Source organism: Tribolium madens, unplaced genomic scaffold, assembly GCF_015345945.1.
Source record: "Tribolium madens isolate multiple individuals breed KSU strain unplaced genomic scaffold, Tmad_KSU_1.1 Scaffold_19;HRSCAF=116;Tcas5.2_LG9, whole genome shotgun sequence".
In the NCBI taxonomy this organism is placed as follows: Eukaryota; Metazoa; Arthropoda; class Insecta; order Coleoptera; family Tenebrionidae; genus Tribolium; species Tribolium madens.
In genome coordinates, this window is record NW_025400983.1 from 281,927 (window position 1) to 307,344 (window position 25,418).

At 34.3% G+C, this 25,418-nt stretch overlaps 1 protein-coding gene and 2 long non-coding RNA genes across 3 annotated transcripts; 2 read left to right on the forward strand and 1 right to left on the reverse strand.

Moving 5' to 3' along the window:
* The first annotated feature begins 11,177 nt into the window (after nt 1–11,177).
* Nucleotides 11,178–13,594, forward strand: LOC123015693. Its single transcript, XR_006413397.1, has 2 exons — nt 11,178–12,726; nt 13,312–13,594. It is a non-coding gene; the product is annotated as an uncharacterized LOC123015693 (long non-coding RNA).
* A 3,535-nt stretch (nt 13,595–17,129) lies between these two features.
* LOC123015695 lies at nt 17,130–22,564 on the forward strand. The gene is made up of 3 exons (XR_006413399.1): nt 17,130–17,325; nt 17,787–17,917; nt 22,365–22,564. It is a non-coding gene; the product is annotated as an uncharacterized LOC123015695 (long non-coding RNA).
* On the reverse strand, nt 22,328–25,139 carry LOC123015644 (nuclear pore complex protein Nup107). The gene is made up of 6 exons (XM_044415511.1): nt 24,206–25,139; nt 23,996–24,157; nt 23,749–23,948; nt 23,441–23,701; nt 22,516–23,389; nt 22,328–22,468 (listed from the first exon to the last, which is right to left on the reverse strand). Exons 1-6 carry the CDS (start codon nt 25,058–25,060, stop codon nt 22,361–22,363), a joined length of 2,460 nt encoding a protein of 819 aa, XP_044271446.1. The 5' UTR covers nt 25,061–25,139; the 3' UTR covers nt 22,328–22,360.
* Nucleotides 25,140–25,418: the final 279 nt, after the last annotated feature.

Below are 25,418 nucleotides of genomic sequence, written 5' to 3' on the forward strand. Positions count from 1 at the left end.
ATATTCTTATTTTAAGAACAAAACTTTGCTTTGTTTTTGAGTTATTCGATTTTTATTAATAAATTGCAATTTATATTAAAAAAAAATATTTAATATAAAGTAGATAGTAATCCTGTAGATCATGACCTTCATGAGAAAAATGTTTTATTTGGTAGGTTGCCATTTAAAAAATAAACGATGTGATCTGAAAAGTACAGATTTCTTAGAAAGGCTTAATTACAAGGTTATTAAAATGGCTTGTCTGTGCCAAAACCAATTTATTTATTCTCTTTTTGGTTTTGCGTGATGCATATTTGGCATATATTGGAGCATATTTCTTAATATCTTGTGCATATTTTTGTGAAAACACGTGCATATATATGCGCATATTTTACGAATTTTTCGTTTGTGAGCAGTTAAAAACAATTTTTTTGACACTAGGTAGCTTATAAAGGTGAATTGTACGTTTCGCTTTCCAAAATATTTTGATTTCCTATTAATATTACTTGTAGAATGTTTGATTTTTTTAATGTTATAGTTTGACATATAACAGTTGTATGAATGCCATGTTCATTATTTTTATAATAAAATTATCTTTGTAATAAAATAAGATTATTGTATGTATAATTTACCCAAGAAAATTGAAAAAAATATTTATTTGAATGAAACGTTACAATTGTTAACTTCAAATAAGGATGTGCTCAAATAAAATAAACCAGTTTCATGAATTGATTGAATTTTTTATTTCAAGAAAACAATTTCTTCTTCCAAAAGTTCCATATTTCAGAAGAAATTATTATTCTTTATTTCAAGAATTAGTTGATTCCACTTCAATAATAAACGTTATTTACTCTTAATGTTGTATTTACTTGATTTAAAACTTAATAGAAGTATTTATATTGAACCAATTATGTTTCTACTCAAGAAATGCAGGTTGAGCAAATAATTTTCTATTTTGGAGAATATATTTACTTGCGTATATCGAAAATTAAGAATTATTTAACTCGAGAGTTTTTTTTTCTCTGTGCAAAAACGCTCCTTTTTGTCATGTGCCCCCAACGATTTGCATATCTGAGAATAAGGTCAAGATAGTCGCAATAAAACGACTTTGTGCTTTACCGCCGAAATGAATAAAATGCAAATTCCGGGAATGTGCCCTTATTTCCAGGTAACGTGATGCAAAAACTGAAATTCACGCACGCCCACTGGTGGAATGTCCTCAATTAAATGACGTAAATAATTGTTGTTGTTCGGTTATCCTTGACCAATTAATAATCGAGTGCATTGCTGGAACAGGATTTCGATTTAAATCAGGGGAGCAATGCGGTACTATCCTTGCGGTTGAAATGCAATAGAAGTGTGGCCTTGAATTGATTGCATTACTTTTTATCGATTTATACTTTATTTTTTCTATTATTTGCAATAGTTGTCACGTATATAAAGTAATCTTATTATTGCCTTGAACTTTATTAAATGATTCATTTCCTATCCTATTATAATATCTCTCCTCCGGAATTTTCTGAAATCGATGTAAATAACGTGGAAAATTGCGAGTGCTTCGAGGTTAACCTTGCGATATTTTTAGATGCGAATGGGAGGTTTGCCACGTGGTTTTTCCGGAAAAACTACCAAAAAACAATTGATTGTTAAAATTGTGCATTCTTGTTATGTTGAAAGGCAAATTAACTAAACTGCAATAAAATAAAAATTTGCATAGATTAGTCTCATTTCCGGTAAAACCAGCTATTTATAAATAAATAAAAAACTTTGAGAATGCCTATTAATTAGTGTAGCAGAACGGCAAAAAAGCCCCACTTTGATTTTTTTATTTATATTTCGCTGTGTGAAACCCCTTATTTGCGTTCCACCATAATCACTGTCAAATCTTGCGCTCCAATAAATAAAATTACCATCCCACACGATTGAAATGATCGATTCTGATCGATGGTATAATTTCGCGTTCGCGTGCAGAAATGCAAAGACGTAAAATCAGTCAGTGAGAGATTTTCGAATTAGTGAAACAATTAATTCGACTCTATTCAGTTCTGCAGTATTAAAAAGTTCACTGACACCGGGATTTTTTTCTGTTTCCCACGTATTGATCTACCTGAGGAAAAAGTAAAAGGGAGGAAGGGTTAAAAACACAAAAAAACCGATCATTTCCGTCATTTGCAATGATGACAGATGTTGAAGCAATAAAAATGACGAATTTGGATGTTCTCAACACCCGCCCTTGTGTCCGTTCATTTCTAGGAAATGAACGGTAAAGTATAAAAAAAACAAGACATAGGGTGCCTTCCAACACGGAAGAACTTGAAACGACCTAACGGTAAAACAGGCTAACAAATGGTCCATTTTGAGCTCATCTACATGATTGGTAGTTGGCCCTCTGACTCGGTCTCTTTTTTCGGTGCATTGGTTGAAAAGAGAGACGCCTTTGGATGCATTCCGAGGGTGTGTTACGTCAAATCGGACGTTTCTTACACGCACCTGTCGAACTCAAGGGTCTCTCTCACAAAATAAAACCGTGTAATTAGTAACGAGAGAAAAAAATCACTCTTCAATGCTTTTATGACGGTTTAATACTGATAGTGTATTGACCTATGCTATGGTCGAACTGGAATAACCATCATGGGACTCTAGATTCGATTCTTTGATGATGAATGGATCGAATCGTTTTATTAGCCATTTGTTCCCAACTCCTCAAAACCAGTTTGATTCAATTTCACCAAAAAGTTTGAAAACCAGTCACCAAAATAGATTCGGTGTTTGTTTACGTCTAATTCAACGATAGTGATGCAAAGGTGAACGACCTGACAAAAAACACAAATTCAGCAATTGTTAATAGCCAAGGACAAAGTTTTTGCGACACCAAATTTCAGAAAACTCGTGTTTGAGTTAAATAGAGCAGTTTCGTTTGTAAATCATTTAACATTATTGTAATGCTAATTGCTTGTGCTAACATTATCATTAGAGGTGTTAGGCAACGCTTCCGCATGAATCCATGCTTTATTGCTCCATTCATTCAAAACGTTGTATTTTCGGGAGATCTATTAAAACATCGTTAACAATAGGAAGTCGATACTTCTTCCTCATTGTCTTTTGTGATTCATCCACAGAAACACTTTACTTTTCCATAATGTTCATTAAAATTTTATGAAGTTCAACAACTTCTACCTGAGGTCACTTTTCAATACTAATTTTTAATAACGCAAATCAAATCTAAATACAATTGCCATAAATCAAAACAAACTTGCAATAATAACTCTAGCCAACCTTGGCCAATGACTAAATAAGACCGCAAAAAATTCCGAAAGGCCAAAACGGAAAAAACAACACAAAATACTGAAGAATCTTAAGTTCTGTGAAAAATAGTATTACCAAATTAAGTTCAAAAATTTCGGGATTATGTGTGCCTGAAAGCAACAAAGCTAAACTGATTCAATTAATATAATTTGCTTTGCAAATAAGTCGCGTCTAGACAATCCAGCGTGCGAGTTATCCATCTTGTGATTGTTTGTAAACACATAAAATGGCGCATATCGCACGTACGTCCCTGAATACTTTCGGGATTGTTTTGTCCACAGCTGACTGCGACGGCCACAATCGTGACGTCACAGGTGAATGACTTGCTTACGTCACATTAGTTCAATGGCAAATCGCGACCCAGATCTTCTGCAGCTTGCTGTGATGTGTTTTCCTATTGCCAAAAAGCCTTGTAATATTTCTTGTATCAAAACAAGAAATTACTCCCTAGGATTTGGGGATATTTGTAAATAGGTTGCCATAAACAAAAGATTAACTAGTGTCAAAATTTAGGTTAAGTCACCTGTCAGCTTGTATGCATAATTTAATTGAAGTTGACAGCAGGGGTAACCAACCCTAGAAAATTCTAGTTACAAACAACATGAAAAACGTAATTTTCCTAAAAGGTGATAATTTCTTGTTGACAAAAGGAAGACACCAGATGTGAAAAAATATATTGAATTTCAGCAGCGTGGATTTTTTACCGGGCGCACGTGCACAATTTTTTAGGCTTGCACCTATCCACACAATCGCCGCTTTTTTGTCAATTTTGATAAAAGAAAACGAAAGCGGAAGACTTGGGCACGTGGCCAAATAATGTTTGGATCGATTCTGAAACCAGGAAGCGAACGCCAGCTTGAGCGGAAGAGGAAATATTGCAAACTTGCAGTTAATAAGATAAGTGCAATGTATTGTTCGTAATTGAGCGTTGGTTTTGATTGAAATTTTAATTGCAAGAAACGGCCAAAATGGAGTGACAATAAATCATTACAAGTTTGACAGGTAATAGCTACCGCTAAATTTCCAATACTTGTCTGCAAAAATCATAAATTTTCAAGCTGTTGACATAAATAGAAAAGGATTAGTGGACCTGGCAGTTCATTAGAAACGTTCTCTCTACCTGATGAAGATAATTCCTTCTGTGGTCGGTAATGTCAACCCAAAAGGGTTTATAATTCATTGTGACTAAATAACTTTGCTTAATCGTCTTCTTCTGCCTTCCTGGAAGCTTACACAAATTCTGTTTTGTTCTCAAACATTATCAGAAAAGAGAAAATTTGCAAAGTAAATAGTCAATTTGCACTCACTTTTGGCAAGTTTGCCTAACCCGAATTTTTTGTCCAAACTTTAGATTCCAGATTTTAAATCAAGTTTTACCATCTTATGTTTTTTTCTAACAAAATCAGTAAATTTTTTCCGTAAAAAAACTGTCTAAATCGAGCAGTGCAAGCGGAAGTAGACATTTCAGGCGTAATTTTGCAAAATTCTGACTTGTTTTGGCGAAAATTTTTAAAACATTCTTCATTGAAAACTCTTTAAAATGAGATGAAATTTTAAATTAGGCAGATTTTTTTTTTTTAAAATGCAAAACATCACAAGACAATCTAAAATTATCAATTTTGTGAATTAATTCCCACAATCACTTCTAAATTTAAACATTTGATGTTACCATCGAAAAAAATGTAATAAAATCATCAAATAAGAATGATTTTTTGCTGAAAATTAATGAAATATGCAAAAATAACAAACTTCAGATTTAATTTTGCAATTTTTTGCTAAAGTTCAATAAAATCTTCTAAAAAAAGCGTTAGATAGAACCAAATTAGCCAAAATAATACATCTGTTTTTTTTTAATTCAAATGAGGCCGTTTTTTGTTTATCAAATTTAAGCGTTTTTGCCCATGAGTTTAAAAAAAAATAAACACACACAAAATTAAAGAAAAAACATTTCAAAAATGTATATCTTCAGCCTATTTTGAGTTTGTAGAAAGTACGCTAAATGATAACAAACAACTGGGTAAATAATTCTTGCAACCACTGCCAAATTTTTAAATACTTGGTGCTAGTAACAACAAAAATAATCAATTGATCAAATGAGAAGGTTTTTTTATTGAAAATAAAGCAAAATATGCAAACATTTTAGATTTTAAACCAAGTGTTAGCACCTTATGTTTTTTAAGAAGATTTCTTAAAATCAGTAAATTTTTTTGTGTAAATCGAGCAATTCAAGCAGAAATGAGATATTTCAGGCCAAATTTTTTGAAGTTTCTGCTTTGCTTTGGCTTAATTTTATTTTGCATAACCAAACTAGTCTATAATGCGATGTTCTACATTGAATTAACAGGGGGTTTAATTTTTATTATTATTTGTGTTAAAGCAGCATTTTTACAAAAAACGTATGCGTTGAAAAGAATTGCAAAGAAAAATGGCAAATTTAGATAAAATCATGACAATTTTTGAGAGAAAAATGTTTTTTTTTCTGGAAAACTCGGAATAAAATATTATAATATAATTCATTGTGACTAAATGACTTTACTTAATCGTCTTCTTCTGCCTTCCAGGAAGCTTACACAAATTCTCTGTTTTGTTCTTAAAAATTATCAGAAAAAGAGAAAAACGCCAGATTTTAGTCGCGAAAATTTGTGATTTAGATTTTAAACCAAGTTTTACAATTTAGTTTTTTTCTAACAAAATCTCTCAAAATCAGTAATTTTTTCCGTAAAAAAACTGTCTAAGTCGAGCAATGCAAGCGGAAGTAGACATTTCACGCTTAATTTTTGCAAAATTCTGACTTGTTTTGGCGAAAATTCCTCATTGAAAACTCTTAAAAATGAGATGAAACTTTAAATTAGGGAGATTTTCTTTATAAGAAACGCAACACATCGCAAGACAATCTAAAATGATCAATTTTGTGAATTAATTCCCACAATCACTGCTAAATTTAAACACTTGATGTTACCATCAAAAAAAAATGTAATAAAATCATAAAATAAGAATGATTTTTTGCTGAAAATTAATGAAACATGCAAAAATAACAAACTTCAGATTTAATTTTGCAATTTTTTGCTAAAGTTCAACAAAATCTTCTAAAACAAGCATTAGATAGAACCAAATAAGCCAAAATAATGCATCTGTTTTTTTCTTTTTAAATTCAAATGAGGCCGTTTTTCGTTATCAAATTTAAGCGATTTTGCAATGACCTAGGATTAACCATGAGTTAAAAAAATAAACACTCACAAGAAGAAATTTAAAAAAACATTTCAAAAATGTATATCTTCAGCCTATTTTGAGTTTGCAGAAAGTAAGCAAAATGATACCAAACAATTGGGGGAAATAATTCTTGCAACCACTGCCAAATGTTTAAATACTTGGTGTTATTATCAAAAAAAAAAGAAATTGTAAATTAATAAAATGAGAAGGTTTTTTTTATTGAAAATAAAGCAAAATATGCAAACATTTCAAATTTTAAAAACCATTGTGTTACCACCTTATGTTTTTTTCTAAGAAGATCTCTTAAAATCAGCAAATTTTTTTGTGTAAATCGAACAATTCAAGCAGAAATGAGATATTTCAGGCCAAATTTTTTGAAGTTTCTGCTTTGCTTTAGCTTAATTTTATTTTGCATAACTAAACTAGTCTATAAATGCGGTGTTCTACATTGAATTATAATAACAGCAGGGGGTTTAATTTTTATAATTAAGTCGAACAAAAAACATATGTGTAAAAAAAATTTGCAAAGAAAAATGGTCATGACAATTTTTGAGAGGAAAACTCGGAATAAAGTAATATAATATAATTCATTGTGAGTAAATAACTTTACTTAATCGTCTTCTTCTGCCTTCCTGGAAGCTTACACAAATTCTCTGATTTTAGTGCCGGTTTTTGTCTATTTTTAACGTCGCGAAAATTTGCAAAGCAAATAGTCAATTTCGGTCAATTTGCACTCACTTTTGGCAAGTTTGCCTAACCCGAATTTTTTGTCCAAACTTTAGAGTTGAGAATAGTTAGCACCCAAAGACCAAGTTCTATGGGTCACGTGTGCAAATCCCCCGTCAAAATAAGTGTTTTTTGGGTTTGATTTTTTGGTAAATTAGAAGTGAGTTCATCGTCCTCGGTTAGTCACCCTTTACCCCAGTGAACCGTCGGCCAGTCGCACACTGACCGCCTGTTGGCCTCCCCTGCGCCCCCTCAACGCGGAACCGCGACACATACCCGACCTGACCCACATTGACCAGGAAGCGTCGCGATGTCGTGACGTTCAATGCGATGTCATCGAACTCGCGAATCAGCTGAATTCGCGGTCGTTGACTCTCTTTCGATGATTCGGCGTTTCTCGCCATTTCGTAATCACCGCCGAATGCAAATTAGTCAGGTCAGGTCATTTCTGTTTCTACGGGAGGTGCATCTGGCAGCTGGGGTGACCGAAAGAGCTGAAACTAGAATGGCGGATCATCGACCTCGCAAAGTTAGTAGGTCAGGGCTTGCGGCGGTCAAAGACCTGCCGGTCATTTACTCATTTCTACTTTGTTCGGTGGCTTTTGTCGACTCAACACTACAAAATCCTTAGTTTTTTCTTTTTCGTGATTGAAAATTCACGCATCCACGCGCGGGAGGACGCCACCGGTCCCCAGACGCACAGATCCACAGACACACAGACATATAGACATAGAAATATGCAGGCGGAACATTAAATACAACTTATTCTACTCTTTCCCAAAGCGAGCTTCGACTATACTTGCAACCACGGAAAGATGATTTTTACGAATGCACCAACGAGAACTCACCGGCTTAACGAGCCCATAATTGACCCAACTGTGCTCCAAGAAACTTCATAAACACAATTCTGTGAAATCATTCCCACAATCGTGCAACTATCGAAAGAAATTTTGCGAAAATTACGCATTTCGGGCTTAATTTTGCAAAATTATGACTTGTTTTGGCGAAAATTTTCTAAATTTGTTAAACACACCGAAACACGAGTTTTGAAATAAATTTGGCGAAAATTTCTCAATAAATTATCGAGATTTCCACAATCACTGCTAAATTTGAATACTTGATAGAATCATCAAATAAGAATGATTTTTTGTTGAAAATTAAAGGAAATATGCAGAAACGGAATAAGCTTAATGATACGCAAAAATAATAATAATTCCCGCAAAATTTTTAAATATTTGATGTTATCAAAAAAAAAATGATAAACTAATCAAATGAGAAAGATTTTTTATTGAAAATGAAGCAAGATATGCAAAAATTAAAATGCAAAGATTTTAAACCAAGTTTTATTATCTTATGCATTTTTCTAACAAAATCTCTCAAAATCAGTAAATTTTAAACTGTCTAAATTTGCAAAATTCTGACTTGTTTTTAAAAAGTTTCAAAACATACGGGTGATAAAACTTTAGCGAAAATTCCTCATTGAAAACTCTTAAAAATGAAATGAATCTTTAAATTAGGGAGATTTTCTTTAAAAGGAACGCGAAACATCGCATGACAATCTAAAATGATCAATTTTGTAAAATAATTTCCACAATCAGTGCTAAATTTAAACATTTGATGCTACCATCAAAAAATGTTATAAAATAAATAAGCAAAAATAACAAACTTCAGATCTAATTTTGCAATTTTTTACTAAAGTTCAATAAACTCTTCTGAAACAAGTGTTAGATAGAACCAAATAAGCCAAAATAATACATCTGTTTTTTTTTAATTCTTTTCATTAAGTTAACAAAATTTCTTCAAATAAGGCCGTTTTTCGTTATCAAACTTAGGCACGGGATTAACCGTAAGGTTAAAAAAAATGTGTTTAACCAAGAAAAATGACTGCAAAATTTTTAAATACTTGATGTTACTATCAAAAAAATAAATAAAAAAGTAATATATTGATCAAACAAGAAGGATTTTTTATTGACAATGAAGCAAAATGTCCAAAAATTTTCAGATTTTAAACCAAGTTTTACCATCTTATGTTTTTTTCTAACAAAATCTCTCAAAATCAGTAAATTTTTTGTCTAAATCGAGCAATGCAGGGGGAAATAAAACATTTCAGGCCAAATTTTTTGAAGTTTCTTGCTTTGCTTTGGTTTAATTTTATTTTTGCGTAACTAAACTAGTTTATAATAATTTGTATTATTATTAGTGTTAAAGCAACATTTAAAAGAAAAGTCGAACAAAAAACAAAAAAAAATGTATGTGTTGAAAAAAATTGGAAAGAAAAATGGCAAAAGATAAAACCATGTTAGTTTTTGAGAGAAAAATGTTTTTTTCTGGAAACTTTGAATAAAATGTGTTTGTAATGGATGTTTGCATGGATTCAGAGTGCCTTTGAAGAAGGTCGCGTCTTGGAATGAGGCTCGGTGGCCTTTGGTGGGGTTCCATATGGAAGTGTATCTTAGTTCCACCGTGGGAACGTCGCGAGCTCCGTATCCGCATATGGTGGTGTCCGATCTGCGCTATAATTAGCGACGTTGAAGCGGCGTATTGATTTGGTTTTTTGGCCCAGGTGCTCCCAATGAATGGGGCCCATCTAGTGGACACGAGAGCGTCAAAAGCGCAAACCTCCTGTAACAAATGGTTTTATAAAGACATGAGACGACCCCCTGGTGAAGGGCTTGTGTTAATTGGGGCGACAGCAAGGTGTGTGTCCGAACTCTTCAAGGCGGCATGGCACATGCCGATGACGGATTAGCCCTTGTCCACCCAGCAGATGGACTCGACAACTCACAAAACACTTTGTTTTTCCACAAGTAAACAACTCGGTGAAAAAATAATAATAATACCAAACGAAAGTTCCCGGAAGTACGACGTGAAAGCGCCGGGAAAGTTAAGGAGTGGTCGATGACTCGCGAAAACAATGTGAAAGTTCACAATTCCGCCGAAAATCGACGCTGATGAGTGCAACCAACATCAAGAGACAAAAATATAATAAACAAGTTTATTCACCTATGATTTGAAATGTTGATACTACCTGTTCTGGCTCTATAAAATTGCAACGACTGATAATTCGACAAAGAAAAAATTTGCAAAAAATCACAGATCATTAGAATACCAAGAATTAGGCCTTGAGGCACTGCAACACTAAAAAGACTAATTCGGTTTGTGGCCTACAAAAGTGTCATCGGCCAGTGAATGGCAACAGCTCATTTTTTATTTTCACCAAATAAGAAATGATTTCTAATCTAGAGACTGGATAGTCAAAAAACAAAACTGTTGCAAAAACGACAAAAAAGCGAAAAAAACTATTCTCGATTGCTGCTTTATTTAAAAAATCCACTTTTTCTAACGAAATGAGAGTTCCACTTGATTGCAAAAAACACAAATTGATTTTTTTTATACTGTAATTTGGCCTGTTAATAAATGCCCGTTTTTTGACGTTGTCTTTGTCACAATTCACAATTTCACAATTGTCAGGCATCTTCCAAACTTCTATCAAGTTTTTCTATTTTATTCCATTTCGTTTTTAGCATTGACTATGACACTGCACTGGCAAGACCACCCAACAACATTTCTTTTGATAGTTTTCTAATCTTTTTGGAAATAACCTTTTTCACACTATGTAAAAATTTGACAATTTTGTTTTTGACAATTTGCGTTTTTTTTGCACTCAAGTGTACGTTTCCGAAAATGGTCAAGTTTTTAATGTTCTATGAGGTTCAACTATGAGGTTCAAAAAACGATTCATTTTTCATGTTTTTTATACAGGATGTGTGTGTCAGTATCATTAAATAGACATAAAAAAATGTCAAACGTCAAAAAATAAATGTCAAAATTTTTTGACAGAGAATTATTTTAACATTTTTTCCATGTTCCTGGTACCTTTACCATGTCACGTCTGTTCGGTCTTTTTGACACACCCTGTAGCTATTAAGACAACTAGAGTTTTATAGACAATTTTTTTAACTAAGTATAAAACTCGTGTAATATTGAATCAGAAATTTTACTAAATTCAGGAATTCTTATAAAAAAGTATGTCAAAATAATGTAAAAAACTGTCAAAAAATATGCATCAGCGTATTTTATAGATTTATAAGATATGTTGCCATTGACCACGTTATACAGGATGTGTCAGAACTCGCGCTCCAGAGAATAATTTCAAATAAGATAAGATACCAGGAACATGGAAAAAATGTTTAAAAAATTCAAAAAATAAAAGTTAAAATCCAGTTAAAAACTTCAGTTTATGTATATGACGTTTCAATGGTACATTTCCATTTTCTTCAAATATAAAAAGAAAAAAAACGTGTCTAAAATTGACAACACTGCCACGTGTGTGGCACCACATGAAACGTCATATACTGAAGTTTTTAACTGGATTTTATTTTTCCTAGAATCTCACTCTTATCAATCAGAGTCCAAGAAATTACAACAAAATTGACATTTATTTTTTGACATTTGACATTTTTTTGTCTATTTAGTGCAAAATTTAAACTTCGAAATTTTTATAGATAGAATTTTTAAAATTTTTTCCATGTTCCCAGTATCTTAACTTTTATAGCATTTTTCTCGGGGACGCGAGTTCTGGCGCACCCGGTATAGGTGTTCCAAAATTAAGGTTTTAGAGTGGAAAGTCTGATCTTTGAGGAAATTTTGACATTGACAATTGTTAAAAAAAGGACTTTAATTAGTATTAATTTTAAATATTAAAACAGTATTTGAGAAATGAGTGCTAAGATTAAATTTGTTCACGTAAAAGAGTTTTTTTTTTACTTAAAATTTGTGTTTAATGAAACCGAGACATAAAAATGAGTTTTAGCTTGAAATAAATGTGTCATAACCCGAAATAAGCAGCCATGAACAGTTACTCAAAGAGAAAATAAGACAAAACGAATAAGAAAAGATCTTTTCTGAACTAAGTCTGTTTCTAGAAATTTCTATGATTTGAGCGATGTTTTTTTTGAAAAGCTTTAATAATGTGTTGAGTAAGGTTAAGCGGTCCGGCAGTGGTCCAGACCCCGGATGAAGAATGGTAAATTACCGTCCGAAGAAGCCAAGCAAGGGGTTCAGTGGCAGCGTGAGTGGGTCAGGGCTGGCGTGGCGTCCCGACGACGACCGACTCCCACTCTAGTTCTTATGCGCCGTCCCATCACATTTAAACGCTGGTCGTTCCCACTTCGGTTCATTCCCAGCGCGAGTCGTGCCAAGTTATGTCAGGTCTCGATCCGACCGGCCTTTACTAAAAAGCGACAAAATCGCCCGTGTTTTCACCATTATAAATAATTTTCTCTCGCAAAATAAAATCAAATTCAACGATGGACGGCGGCAAACTCGACCCCACTGGACAGTACTAGAAGTGTTGGTGGTTTAGTGGTGCTAACTCCTCCGGTCTAACAATGAAGCTGAACGGCGGCAAGAGTCTGGATCCAACCGGACTTTACTGATGTGGCACCGCGACGGAGGCGATGGCGGACGTCCGGAAACGTCGAGCGGTCGACGCCGGAGACTCCGGTAAGTCCAGTTCCACTTCCGCGTGTTTTTCTCCGGTTATTGACCCAAGTTTGGAACTCATTCGCCCACCTTCGCGCATCATCATCATCATCATTCCACACACGAATTTACATTTCCAAAATTATTGCCAAGATCATTGACCACTCTCAAATCCAACCTGACTTAACCTACAAACGCATAACCCTTCTTCTTCCTGCAATCAATGACATGGGTACATTGACCGCCCGTTTCGACTCTCGATGATGCTCCTCTTCAGGGCTGGACTCGCCGAAAACACGCAACCTTGCAAGGTGAAGGCCCTCTAAGACACTAGGTCACTCTTTGGGGGGTTGTTAAATCACTCTTTTCTCTTAACACAATCACATTTCCGGATTGCAATCTATCAAGGCCACCGTTCTAAAGCTTTAGGCTATGCAGTAAACACTGGCATCATCGACAGGTAGAAGGGAAATGACCTAAATTAGGAGCTTTTGGTATGCATCTAATAACGAGGTCACTTTTTGCCCAATTAACAAGGCTCAATCATGGCCAAAACAATCACAACCATGCTCTTTAATTAAACATTTAACATTTTTCTTGTTGCAGATAAAATCGCCTCTTTGATAAAACAACACACTGCCACATAAGTTACCACCTATTCATTCATCTGGATGTATCAAGACTGATGTTTGTTGATTTTATTAATTATTAAGATATTTTGTTTTTTTATTAAATTATATTAGGTTAAGTTCCTTAAGAATGACATTCAGTTTTTCTTAATTTGTTGTATATAATTTTTTAAAAAACATTTCTCAACTTGTATATTTTAAGCTTTGCTGCTTTTTTATATTCTTGGAAATGAATAAAATATTTTTTATTTAAACGTAAACTGCGTTTTCTTCCAAAACCCCCTCGTGGGTAGGTAAATATCCATCATTTTCCCATGTTTTCGGTAGATATCCTCCCACATGTGTCAGGTTTAAATAAACACGCGAACCGCAGAGACCATTAAAACACTCCTTCGCACTTCAGTGGGAGCTTTTGGTAGATGTCGAAATCTTCAAGTTCAAGGTTTGAGTAATTTTGTGCAAGGTTACTTAAAAAACGAAAGTTATGGCGGTTTTCTCGTGTTTAGGTAGAAATCATGCTAATAATCCGGTAAGACCAGAAACGCATTCTGCATAAATAGAGAGTGTCGGTCTTGGGTCTATTTACTCGTCTTAATTTCGATGCGATTAATAATAGAAAACTCTCCACCTGTTGTGTTGTAAATTATTCGAATGGGTGCAATTAGCATAAAACTGGATCCTTGACCTTTATTTATTTTGTCTCAAATCCCGGTTTCGCCCAAAATATTATGTATTATGTCATCTGATCGCGACCTCTCGATCCTGACCTAACCTTTAGCAAAAACTTGCAATTAATTCCAATTATCTGCATGTAGGAGAGAAGGTTTCTCTATGGTCGCACCTGACCTCAACTGTAAGAAGCGAGGTTATAACTAATTTTCAATTGATATTAGATACAATTATTGCAAGAAATTGTTTTTGCTATGATTAATACGAACTTGCTGATTACGAATAAGGAATTTTTTTGTGAATTGCAAGGATGTTAGATTATTAAATAGGAGACCTTCGGTCTCGCATAAATAATTCATTTGGAATTGAAGATAAGAAAAAATCTTATCATTTGTTTATCATTTCGCATTCATGGAGAACGAGATCATAAAATATGTTGTGTATGATGTGGAAATTGTAGCACGTTTTAAACCGACCACTTCATCTTCAACTAAATTAATTGGAACTGAAAAGAAGCAAAAAACGTCTCTTCTAGAACTTGAAAATTTCGAACCAAGTCAACAACCTATTATGCAGAAATTCGGATTAATTTCCTCAAGTTTTAATTAGTTGAGACGTTCCAGCATTGTGTCTAGTAGCATCTCCCATATTTAGTCGCCGCCGCCTTGATCGGATAACCCTTTTATTGGTTTCATTTTGAACCAAACGCGGAATGTGTATCAAATTTGGCTCGAATCCAAATTAGTAAATGCAGTTTTCAGTCGGCTATCAAATGTCAAATATGGTACGGCATGCGGCCGTTGGTGAACACGTGCACACATCTCCTTCTGGAGGGGGAGAAATCACGACCCTTGACCTTGAAATTGAATCGCTACTCCTGCAATGGAGGAGTGTGCCATTAGACATTGTAATGAGCCGATCGAGATTGATCAAAAGTCTTCTTGTTCTTCCATCTCGATGACTCGACGATAACTCCAAAAAATAATTAGATTTCATTTCCCCCACAGACGACGACTCCGGAGGTCATGCATCCATATTCATTTACTTTATATTATTATCTCGAGTTTAACGACCCAAATGACACCAACTCTAATAAACAATAGCTAACCTATGATGAACCTCAATCACTGAAAGATGACACTCCGAACTCAAAATTTTATTTATCTAATAACACAATTCCACAAATAAACCATAACATTTAATGATACGCAATCTCTTGGTTCTTATGATTGCATGATGCAGTAAGCAAACAAGGAAGAAAACTAAATTGTTCTACACAGATGACAGAGTTTCTTCTTCTTCCGATTTATCAATTCAGCATTTTTTAAAACCCACTAAAACGTTTTTGCCATGCAACCTTAGTTTTTATATAGTAACCGTGACTAATTCTTGCATGCACCTTCCTTGTTTACATTTAATTATTTGCAACGATTTCTATAACCACCAGGAAGCTATTAATAGCGCTTTTATGGGAGGGGATTCGCGGGTTTAGGCTCAGTTTTTCAACATCTAGAGAAAATACATGAAAATCTGAGAAAAAAAAACAAAAAAATGCGTCGAATTTATTTATTTTCACATTTTAAGATGCAAAACAGTCGAAAATAGCTATTTATACAACTAGTTGCAATACGAAGGCTTTTTACAATTTTGCTAAAATTTAAGTAAAATATTATAGTATATTAAATAACGAGCACGAAAAGTGATAAATAACACACAAGCGGGAAAGTTGTGCACGAGGCGTTAGCCGAGTGCAGGCAATCCCGCGAGTGCGTTAGACACTTTCCTGCAAGTTTTGTACACTATTTTTCCCACGACCATAAATTTTTTTTTCTTACAAGCATTTTTTTTTCATAACGATTTATTTTTTATAATGGATACAAAAAAAAATACTTTGAATGAAAAAATACAAAACTTTCGTGTGTGAATTGTGCGTTATGTTCTAGTTTCGTATATGGTCGTAGGAAAATTAATTTTTACCGCGAATAAATTGAATTTAAAAGATAGGTGGCTGAAAACATTTGGTTGGTTACTGTTATTTTTATAATAAAAAATGAGTGATTCAGAAGAAGACAACGTTCTAGAGTGTATTGAAGCTGCTTCACAAGAGGCCGCCTCAAATTTAATTTTTAATAAAGAATGGAGGTTTAAACAAAAAGTAAATTGCATTAATGAGAAAGTGATGTTGGGGTACTTCCTTGAAAAATCAAAAATTGTGAAGCCCTCAACATTGTGGAGTGTATATTCCATGTTAAAAACCATGATTTCAATCGACAAAAACCTTGATTTGAGTAAATACACAATTTTTTTTGAAACGACAAAGTGAAATCCAAAAGCTTCAGTAAGGAAAATATACGTATTGAAAAGTTTCAAATGACGAAGATTACTTAATGCAAAAAGTAAGAGTTTTGTTACTATTTATTTTTTGTTTTCAGGTGGTTTTAATAATAGGAGTTACGGGAGCTTGTCGGAGGCAAGAATTACTCAATTTAAAAGTAAATGATGTAGAAGATTTAGGAGAATTTATGAAAATTATGTGCCAATTACTAAAACAAAAGTGCCTCGTGAGTTCACAGATTTTTTTTAAATTATAAAAAACGAAGATGTACCGTGCAACCAGTGGTCTCCCAAGTAAAATTGCAAATTTTTTGGACATTGCTTTAGAAGAACTTCAGCGTCTTTATTAGCCAACGCAGGAGTTGATATGTCGGTTATAAAAAGACATGGAGCCTGGAAATCCTCAAATGTAGCTGAAGGATACGCAGATGATTCTTTAGAGAATAAAAAGAAGATCTGCAAGTTGCTAGTAGGTGGAGAAGATCAGGAAAACACCCAGATTGAAAAAAAAATGATTACTGTTTCATCGTCTTCGGGAGAAGTCTTTGTTTTTCGAATTTAACCAATTGTAATTTTTATTTTAATTCTAAATAAAATTGTTGTACATATAAAAGTCGTAGAAGTAGCACTCAAAATGATGCCAAAATGTCGTGATATTGATTCAAAAGTGTAAAAATCTTTGTTTTCTAATGACCGTGTATGCAAATGCGGCCACACATCGCGTACTCCTCTTCCAAATTTGGCCGATTTAACCTTCTTGTAGGTTCGACGTCCACACAGTCGGCTTCTCGTCAACCTTCGAATAGGTTCACTAACATCACATCCAAGTAGTACCAAAAAGAAAAGCTTTGGTACTTTGCTCGAAATGAGTACTGGTAGTTTATTTAAAAGATTGATTGCTTCATGTACTCTTCCAAGTTTCCAAAGAAAAATATAAAGAAAAATGTAAAAAAACCTGTTTCACAGCACCATCTCGAGTGTAAACGAAGTAAGTAAATAGACTATTAGATATCGTAATTTGTATTCTTCGACAAATCGGCGATTTGTCCTCCCAAATGCGTAACTAAATCGAGATTAGAATGAATTCAATGTTTAAAATTAAGTGAAGCAAGTGGAAACTAATTTAACTATGGGACCAAGGAGGTCCGTGTTCATTGGATAAAGATAAAAAAACGTAAAAAACAGAGGCATGTTTTGCCGGGCCAACGACCTGGGCCAGGTTAGTTTACATTGCCCTTACGTACTTAGGGTTTGGCCGTTTATGAGCCAAGGTGTAAAAGCTGTAGTCACTCGCTTCTTGCTTTTGGTCAAGTGGAACAAAACGATCATCTTTGATGGCCAATCTGCTCGCTCTTGTAATCAACAGTCATTAATGCGGAAAAAATCACAACGCGCTGTAATCTAAGTAGGTAAGTATGTATTACACCTCATTTCGATCATTTTTTTCAGGGAAATGGATCATTTCTGGATCGATTCTTAAGTATTCATTAAACAAACTCGTCTTTTTCTCCTCCCATCGAAATGAGTGGAAAAATGGGTTTGGGAGCCGGTTAACCCATTGAGAGAATGGAATGCGGAAGGTAGGGTGAAATAACGGGATGCCCTTTAGGGTAGGTTAGTTCAACCCTTCCTCGTCTGTCAGTTTGTGTGTGTTTCTTGTGCAACAGCCGCCGGCCTTGGGCAATTTTTTATCGGTTTTTTTGTCTCGGGTTTTTTGTACTACCTTTGGGTCGCTCTTTATTAGATTTTGATGGAGTGTAGGAGAATAACGTGGGAGAGGTGGTTTTTTAATGCATCATCTGCCCGATATTTGTGCGTAACTTTTACCGTTTTTAATTTGTCGGTGAGGACACACACAGAGGAAGAATTGACATTAAAATATGTTTATTGATGGGGCTTATCGGTTTGACACAATTTGGAGGAATGGTAAAACACACACATGATGTGGATTTCCTTGACCTATCAAAAGCGAGAAACAGGAATATAATTTGATAAGATTTGGCGAAATTTCAAGGTCGTGTCTGTATTAATTACTAAAACAACAGTCAAGTTGCACTTTAATAGAGTAAATTGCGATTCTGGTTATGATAGGTAATTGCTCAAGACACGGCATAGACAATTTTAAAGCAATTTTCACGTTACCATTATTAGTAGATGGTTGATAATACCGCAGTGTGATTAAATATTCTTAGCATTACTTTAACAACATCTCGGATTGCTTCTACAATTATTTTTACGTTATGAGGAGTAAAAACATCACCAATGTCATAACTCATCTTTTCCATAATAGTCGAATCGCGTTGAAAAAATCGATTGGTTTGACTCGGTGGCGGCCTATCTCCACCAAATAAGGTCTTGAAAACACTCGCGATTCAAATAAATAAAAATATATAGCACGTGCCCATATACAACTCCACTTTCGGCCGGAGTCTCCTGAATAATGCATCTTTCGAAATTAAAATCCAACTTGTTTTTGCGGCCTTCTTCCACGTGCTGACGGCCAAACTCGAAAATGCACCGCCTTTTATTTTTATTGCAATTCCTATTTAGAAGCTTAAAATCTATAAATGGTATTCATTTGCCAAATTCAAATGCCAATCAATCGTCTGCCGCTCAACACATGACCAAAATTCGAATCGATTTCGTGTGTGTTGCTGCTTTTACCGACCTTATTAGCATACAGGACGGATCTGCGATTACAACTTTAATTAAAGTGCATTTTGTCGACCGGCGACAACAAAAATTGAGTCGTTAGAACATCTCATTTGACTTTGAAATCGACGACGACCATTATAATTTTCTTCAGATGGGATTTATGGCGACGTTAATGATTCGAGTTGCGATTTTGACACATTCGATTAAATTCAATCTCGATAAACTAGTGCCCAAATTTGGCATAGAGACAATCTCTCTACTCACTTAAAAATCAGTTCACGAAAGTGCGTCCAGTCTAAAATCTAAGAATCGGTCATTAAAATGAAAATATCGGTATTGTGCTCTATATGGCACAAATTTCTAAAATAGTATTTGATTGTTTTTTTTTTTTTTTTGAAAATAAATAAACTGGTCTAGATCGCTGACATATTTGAAATGCGTTCCCCGTTGTAATCATAAATACAAATAAAACTTGTACTCAACATACGGACGTTGTATTTCACTTATTCTCCTTATAAATATGAGACCATATATTTATAGGGTAACGTTCATATCGAGACATAAGAGGAGTGTTTTCTCTGTTTTACCAACTTTTTATTCTTTCCTCAATTTGTACAGTCTCGTACAAAATAATGACATTGATCAAAGAACATTCCATGCCGCATACCAATATCAACAAGTGTATGTCTATAGATAACTACACATTAAATATCTTAGAAGTTGCTTACAAAAAACACAAATCGGCAGCTCATTTAATTATACTCTATATGATTTTTCAAATGTAGCCAAAATCAACTCCGACCTCAAACATTTTTCACAAATCACACTTAATAGCAGACTACACTATACTACATCCTGACTTAATTGAAACGACTTGTAATTATAGACTTGTTTAAATACTGACAACATTAGCATATTTTAAATTACGTCAAACCCAATCACGTGATTTGACTAACGCGACATCTGTAGCGCACACACAAAACTAAACATTTTGAAAACTGCACAGCGTTGCCAGGTCTGGTGAAATTTCACCAGATCAGGTGATTTTTGTGATTTGGTGAAAACTTTTGTAAAAATTCTAATTTCTGATGATTTTTGACTGTAGTTCTAGCACATTATTAATTATTTGCCCAAATGTTTGTAAAATTAACTTTTTTGATTTGATTTTTTAATTATTGATATTGATACTATTACTTTTTTGTATTTCTTTGAGCATTTTGCACGTTTTTTAGCATGCAGAAACTCAAATGGTAAATTTTCTCAAAAACAAGTTGAAAAAACGAGAGATAGTTTTTATTTTCTAAATGATATTTCACTCAACAAGGTAAAAAAGTCGCTAAAATTGGTCAAAAAGTACATTATTTAGTCCATTTCTGAGCGTTTTAGTAGGTAAGTTTTTAGCCAGAAACAAAACTATTTTGGAAAATTTCGTTAGAAACAAACCGAAAATTTATCAAATTAGGCCAAAACTAGTATTATTTTTGTATTTCTAGAGTGTTTTTTGCTAAAACTGACTGAAAAATTACCAAATGAGATTGAAATTGATCATTTTAGTGTGTTTCGTTCGATTAAGGTTTGTTTTTGAATCAAAGACTCATTTATTTTGTAGGATATTGTCAAAATCCAATAAAAATAAATCTAAACTGATGTTATTTTGTTTGTTTTATTCGATTTAGCTCTTTTTGAACAAAATTTTGTCAAAAAAATAGGACGAAAAATACAAAATATAATCGAAAATGATATTAATTGCAAGAACTTGCTAAAATAAATCAAATTAAGTCATAATTTTTGAATTTATCAATTGTTTTAGCATAATTTGGTGTCAAATTTAATATTTAATTTGGCAACCTTGACTTTCAAATTCAAACGTCAAACTTTTATACGCAGTTATTGCTGATTTAGCCGTCACTCGAAACATTCTGATATAACAAATTTAAAAGAATTACCACTAATTGTCAATAGATTTTTTGTCACCCAATATTTCGCAAAATTTAATTAAAAATTAGCCAAAAAATTATAGAATTAGACTAAATGAAATAGTGTATTTTTTAAGTTTTCGAGCGTTTAAACACGTTTTTGAGCAGAGTTACGAAATTTATGTAAAATACGTGAATCTTCGACAGTATTAAAAAAAATTAAATCATTAATTTTTGTAATCGGTGAAAATAGGCTACATCTGGTAACTTTTCAACTCCTATCTGGTGAATTTAATTGTTTTGAGCTGGCAACAGTGGAACTGCAGATTAGCCAAAAACCACAATTCGAAACCAATTTACAAATAACTAGTGATTCCAATTATGAAATTGGTGCACTTTTAGTTACATTTCCGTGTAAAACAAGACGTAAATAAATGACTTACTTACCTGACCTGATAGTTCCGCCCCTTCTAAACACATTTCCGCGCCGCCGCTGGTTAATCATCACTTTCCCACAGCCCAAACTAAACACTTTTCAATTATTTATGGCATATTTATAATTTTTTTAAAAAATTTTTGTGTGAAGAAAAACTAACATGGCGTCTTTTTCTTTTTTTATCAAACTTCAGCTTCACAATAATATTTTTTTAATTATATTAAATTAATTGAATTGTGTCAGAATAAATATTTTAGTATCGATTATTGTATAAAAATATTTTTTTTGGTCATCTTCTTCCCGAAAATATTTTTTGCATTTTTTGACTTCACACATTTCCTATATTTTGAAAATTTCATTTAAAAAATGAATTGCAACTCGATCTTTGTTTCCCTCGAAATGCCTTTTTGTGCATTTTTATGGTAATGTGAGTAGATTTGGGTGGTTCGATGTCGAAAAAAAGGCGGAAATTCTAAAAATACAGCTCGTCCGTAGCGCACCTGCTACTACTCCTCCACGAAACGTAACATCAATCAAAGCCAGGGACCGGAGATACGATCATCTGATGAAAGAGAAACCATCCAAACCTAACAGTCTAAAAAGCGATAGAAAGTAAATTCTCCCCGTAGATGAAGCGATAGCGTGTCGGAGGGCCGTTTCAAAAATCGCCGAAATATAAATTAAACAAAATTATTCCCACAGGTCTCCTTCCGCATACGAATTGTTCCTTTTTTGCGATTAATTCCCCGTTTCCGGCCGTCGAACCGGAAATCGACTATTGTTTGTTTTTTTTCTGATAAAGGTCCAGTTTGAGAAACGGTAGTGTGATAACAAGTGGTCACTTATGAAGAAACAGTTAAAAAACGGGATGGTATTGAAAGGTCTCTCACCCAGGAACAATTATGTGATAACACTAATCACTTAAAAATTGTTTTGTTGGCCTTATCTTATCAAAAAACGCACCGCAAACAATGAAACACTGGTTAGAAAATATGAATTTATTTAATTGTTTAATTTTAGGCAGTTGAAAAGCTTCCAAATGGGTCTTTTTTCGCATTGAGAAGCGCCACGGAACTTTCACAAATCTTCTCTAGGATTTCTCCCAATTTCTCTTTGGAATACACCTGCAATCAATCAATTAGTGTTAATTCCCAATCAATTATTAACATACTTTGTAAAGTTGGTATTTTTCCGTTGCTATTAAATCGGCCAATTGTATGGCTTCTTCGTGCAAACCTGACTCATTTAAAACCGAATACAATAACAAAACTATTTGAGGAATACAAACTGATCTGAGATACTCAGCATCATCCCCTCCCACAAGCCACCCCTCAGGAAACAAAAGAACATTATACAATAAAGTTTTGGCCCTTTTAGCCGAATGCGAAGTCGTCAATTTCCACCTTTCCGTCTCAGCATTAAACTGCGAAACTTTATGATCATGAGCAACCTTCTCAGTAAACTGCGCATTTTCCGGAAGTTCCGGTGGCGGCATCGGCTTATTCCTATACTGTCTAAACCACTCGTTAAACGCCTCGTGCGCATCCAAATAGGCTTTATAACTCAAATAATTCTTAACAATTTGATGAATCTCATCCGAAGCTTCGTCCCGGATTTTCTCGACTGAATCGTACGGAATTTTATTAATAGCCAATTGCGCCGCTTCCAATTTTCCCAAAATCAAAAATTTAAATATAAGTGAATTGGTTTGAGCCAAAGCTTCGGCGCGTTGCTCCTCGTAAAACATGAGCCAATCAATAGCCGAGATTTTCAGTTCGTCGATTTCAGTGATTTTGCGCTGAAGATTGCCGGGAAGTTCAGATTCAGAAGGACGGTTTGTTATACTTTCAACGATTCGATGAGTTATAGCAAACACGTCCAAACTGAAGTCTTCAGCGTAAGTGAGAGCGTTTTTGCGTTGCTCAGAAGAGAGGAGTTTTTCGCAGTGTTTGGCATAGAGGTAGATTTGCTTGCTTTTGCCGAGTTTGCTCACGTAGAAAGCCACGAGTTGGGTCTCGTTCATTTCGCTCACACGATCGATATATCTAAAAAAACGCCTGTCTTAAGTCGAGTTATGCAACCAATTATATACTTACGTTTCTACGATTTTTTCGCACGTTTTTCTGTTAGTGGAGTCTCCAACACTTTCGAAGAATAAAACTAAATGAGCATAAAATCTAAGAGATTGTGTTGAAACTCCTGGATCTTCACTCCATTTCTCTAAAAGATGTATCAATGTCGGAATTTCGTCTAAAATGACAAGTTTTTGAATTACATGATCGATTTCATGTGCTTCTTTTGCAACGTCACTGTTTTTAGAGGCTTCTAGAATCGTAAAAATTTCACTCAAAGATTTCCTAAAACCACAAATTAATTTCTTTAGCTTACAGTCGTCTTATACAACTTTTGTTCCCAATATTCTTCAGGTAAAGGTACGTAATTTTTGATGATAGAGTCGCGAATTTCTGATTCGACTCGAATATCAACCATTGTTCGCAAATAAGCCCATAAATGATCCTCCCAAGTGGTACAAACTGGTAAAATCGCGTCCAAGTAGCCACAAAGACTACCAACTGCTGCTTTTTCATAAATGTTTAAATTTGACTGAAATTTTCAAGTAAGTAGAATTTTTCAGAATTGAAAAAACTTACTTTTCGACAATAATCTAAAGCGCAGGATTTCCACAAGTCACGCTTGTGGTTACCTTCAACGTCTTTATACTCTTCTTGGGTTTTTTCAAAGTTGGGATTGTGGTAAAGCTTCCAACCTTCTAACATCGCAGCCCTCCATGGATGTCCACTATTGTAACACAACTAAAATATTTTTTTAATTATTGAAACAATGAAATGGTAAAAAACCACCTCTTGAGCCCCTTCAAGGTTCCCACACCTAATTTCCATAAAAATCCTCTGACATAATTTCTTATCGTTGTCGTGATCCAAGTGATGTAATGACAATCGTTGAAATTGGGGCGCATCTGGATGAATATCCTTGATAATATCCACATTACTCCCAATAACAATAGCATCAGGTGCTAGCAATTGATGTAAAGTGTGTTCCCATCCATAAGTCCAATCCGAATGCATCAAAATGGGGTCCCCCTTCTCCAGTGCATTCCTCTCAAGCCAATCAATCACCAATTGACTTTCCCTAACCAAATTCTCTCTTTTAAACAATTCAAAAATACATTTCTTCTCGCTCCTTCCAAAATCCTCCTCAAACTCTTCCTTACTCTGGCTCTGGGCCTGAATCCGGTCCTGATACAACACATAAAGCAGTCGCCAATTATTCCTCTCATTCTCAAGCCATTTCTCTTCTGCTAATTCACCGGTGGTCACTTTAGCCTTTAAGGACTTAATCACGGCTAAAGCATCACTGCAGCACCTTGCAAAATCTTCGGCAACGTCGAGAATATCAAGCCCCCCGGTGCACCCCTGCAAGATATCCGCAAATTCCGTGTATAAATTATTGACGGTGTTTTTCCACGGGGCTCCTGCTTGGACCACCGACCCCGTGATGGTTTTATCAACGTCAGCAAATAAAAACACACTGTCTTCGTAATTTCGGTATTCCAAGGTAGGAAAATCGTCGGCATTCACTGTTAAGCTGAGTTTCCTGTGCTTTGGGGTTGCTGTTGAAACCTTGAAGAGGCCTTTGGTGGGCGTCTGGAGGGCATCTTCCAGAAGACGAACCGAGCGTTCTAAATCATTATCCATTTTTTAGAAAATTACAAAAACTTTAGAAAAAAACCGTTACATAACCTCAAAAAACAACACCGGTACTCAACAAAATCCCTAGATTTAAGTTGGTATTAAATTTTCTCCGACATTCACTTATTTCAAATTATTGCGCCTTTTGTGTTGTGTGCTTTTTTTTGTGTTTTGTGGCTCAAATTGCAAAAATAAGGTAAAAAAGCAGTCAAAAGTATAATTTAATTTAATCTAACAAATTGTGGGCAAAAATTTTCTTATTTATAGACATCTTGGTGGACCTTTTAGGAACAAAATAAGGTAAGTTGCTTATTGTTTTTTAATAAAAAAATAAAATCATTGATATTACATATTTTCAATAATT